The sequence below is a fragment of the Poecilia reticulata genome, unplaced genomic scaffold (assembly GCF_000633615.1).
Source record: "Poecilia reticulata strain Guanapo unplaced genomic scaffold, Guppy_female_1.0+MT scaffold_257, whole genome shotgun sequence".
Classification (NCBI taxonomy): domain Eukaryota; kingdom Metazoa; phylum Chordata; class Actinopteri; order Cyprinodontiformes; family Poeciliidae; genus Poecilia; species Poecilia reticulata.
The window spans coordinates 107,967-110,104 of NW_007615041.1; the positions used below are offsets into that span (position 1 = coordinate 107,967).

At 55.2% G+C, this 2,138-nt stretch overlaps 1 protein-coding gene across 5 annotated transcripts in view; it reads left to right on the plus strand.

Annotated features, from left to right (window-relative positions):
• Positions 1-2,138, plus strand: part of grin1b (glutamate receptor, ionotropic, N-methyl D-aspartate 1b) — a 61,676-nt gene that overhangs the window by 33,269 nt on the left and 26,269 nt on the right. For 4 of the 5 annotated variants that reach the window (XM_008402785.2, XM_008402784.2, XM_008402786.2 and 1 more), the window contains 3 exons: positions 101-275; positions 1,494-1,641; positions 1,726-1,812. In XM_008402785.2, the coding sequence (XP_008401007.1) occupies positions 101-275; positions 1,494-1,641; positions 1,726-1,812 (410 nt within the window). The remainder of the gene's footprint in view (positions 1-100; positions 276-1,493; positions 1,642-1,725; positions 1,813-2,138) is intronic. The other variant, XM_017303398.1, reaches the window with a different exon arrangement.

The window sequence follows — 2,138 nt, forward strand, 5'->3', positions numbered from 1 at the left end:
GTGTGTGTATGTGTGCGTGTGTGTGTGTATATATATGTGTGTGTGTGTGTGTGTGTGTGTGTGTGTTTGTGTGTGTGTGTGTGTGTGTGTGCGCCTGCAGGCCTGCTGGGCCTCCAGCTGATCAACGGGAAGAACGAGTCGGCTCACATCACGGACGCCGTGGCCGTGGTGGCTCAGTCCCTGCAGGAGCTGTTTGAGAAGGAGAACATCACGGAGCCGCCGCGGGGCTGCGTGGGGAACACCAACATCTGGCGGACCGGGCCGCTCTTCAAACGGTCGGTACCGCTCACCCGCTGCATGTCTGATGGAAATCTAACCTCGAGCTTTTGGGTCTGATGATTTGTTTCACAGCTTGATTTAACCAGAACGTTTAAAACTGAAACCTCCTTATTCAGCCGAGACGCGACAGTTGGGCCCGACATTTAAGATGTTTCCCTCCTAATGGCCCAGTAGACCCGGTTCCACTGGAACCAGAACTTCAACTTGTGATGCACCGAGAACCACAGAACGTTCTTGAACGACAAAAAACTCTGAAAACGCAGAGAGCAACTTCCTTCTTCACCAAATGGAAACAAAATGGAGGCATCTCTGGCTAAAGACCAGGAGCCGTTTCTGCTGCTAGCGCTAGGCTAACATGTTAGCTTTGGTTGTATTTACCCAGAATGCCCTGCGCTGTGGTCCACTTCCTGCTTTTGGAGCGGTCTCCAGTCCGCTTGGCGTTCAAACTGAACCCAGACTGAAGTCTGGAGGACCAGAGGTCAGAGGTCGATTAGCGTTCACACCTCACCAACCGAACCGGACTTTGACTAGACAAATGGACTGGAGTCGGGTTAAAGTGGCTAAACTGGGCTGGTGTGAACGCAGCCTGAGAGGTTCTGATCCAAATCTTCCCTGAATGAAGTCAACCTGAGTCTGGGATTAACTGGATCTGGATTGATGATTATTGATTTTAGTTCTTTTTACCAAGTTCTGGTTCTGAAATGGTCCAGAACTTTTATCTCTTCAGCAGCTTTGGCAGCAGCACTGAAACACGACCTCTGAGCTCACAACACACTGGAGAGGACGAAGGAGACGGCCGGAGGACGACGGAGACGGCCGAGGATGAAGGAGACGGTCAGAGGACGACGTGTCCTCCGTCCTCCGCGCTGCAGGGAAACGGATACTGCAGCCAGGCGGAGCAGAGCGACGGGCCGGTCCCGTCCAAGCGGCGGTTCTGTTCGGCCCGCCGGCGTGTCGGACGCTCGCTGCCGTGCCCTGAAGGCCTCGCCGTGTCACGTTCAATGACCGCCTCCGTGGTGGGATTTCTGGCCGTCGTCTCGGTGGCTGGAGGTGAAATGAGGAGACGCGTCGCCGGTCCGATGGCGGCTCAGAACCGGGTCATAAACGCTGCTGTCGCCCTTCATCCTCTTCCTCACAGGCCTCCGAGCGCGTCGTCGTTATTCAGCCTCACTGACCTGAGGAACGCGCTGTTCTGCTCTCTGATTGGCTCGTAGGGTGCTGATGGCATCCAAGTACCCGGACGGCCTGACGGGACGAATCGAGTTCAACGACGACGGCGACCGCCGCTTCGCCACCTACAGCATCCTGAACCACCAGAAAGCGGGCCGCGTCATCCAGGTGGGCGTGTTCAACGGGACGCAGGTACAGCTCACCTGGACGCTCAGTCTGTCTGTGTCGCAGTGAGACGGGCCGCTCTTCCTCCTCCTCCTCTTCCTCGCTCTGCAGGTGGTGATGAATCCTCAGAGGAAGATCATCTGGCCTGGAGGAGAGACGGAGAAACCAGTGGGATACCAGATGTCCACCAGGCTGAAGGTGCTGCACACAGAGAGACAGAGACAGAGAGACAGACAGAGAGAGACAGAGACAGACAGAGAGACAGAGACAGAGACAGAGAGACAGAGAGAGAGACAGAGAGAGAGACAGACAGAGAGAGAGACAGACAGAGAGAGAGACAGACAGAGAGACAGACAGAGACAGAGAGAGACAGAGAGACAGAGAGAGACAGAGACAGAGACACAGACAGAGAGACAGACAGAGAGACAGAGAGAGAGACAGAGACAGACAGAGACAGAGAGACAGAGACACAGAGACAGAGACACAGACAGAGAGACAGACAGAGAGACAGAGAGAGAGACAGA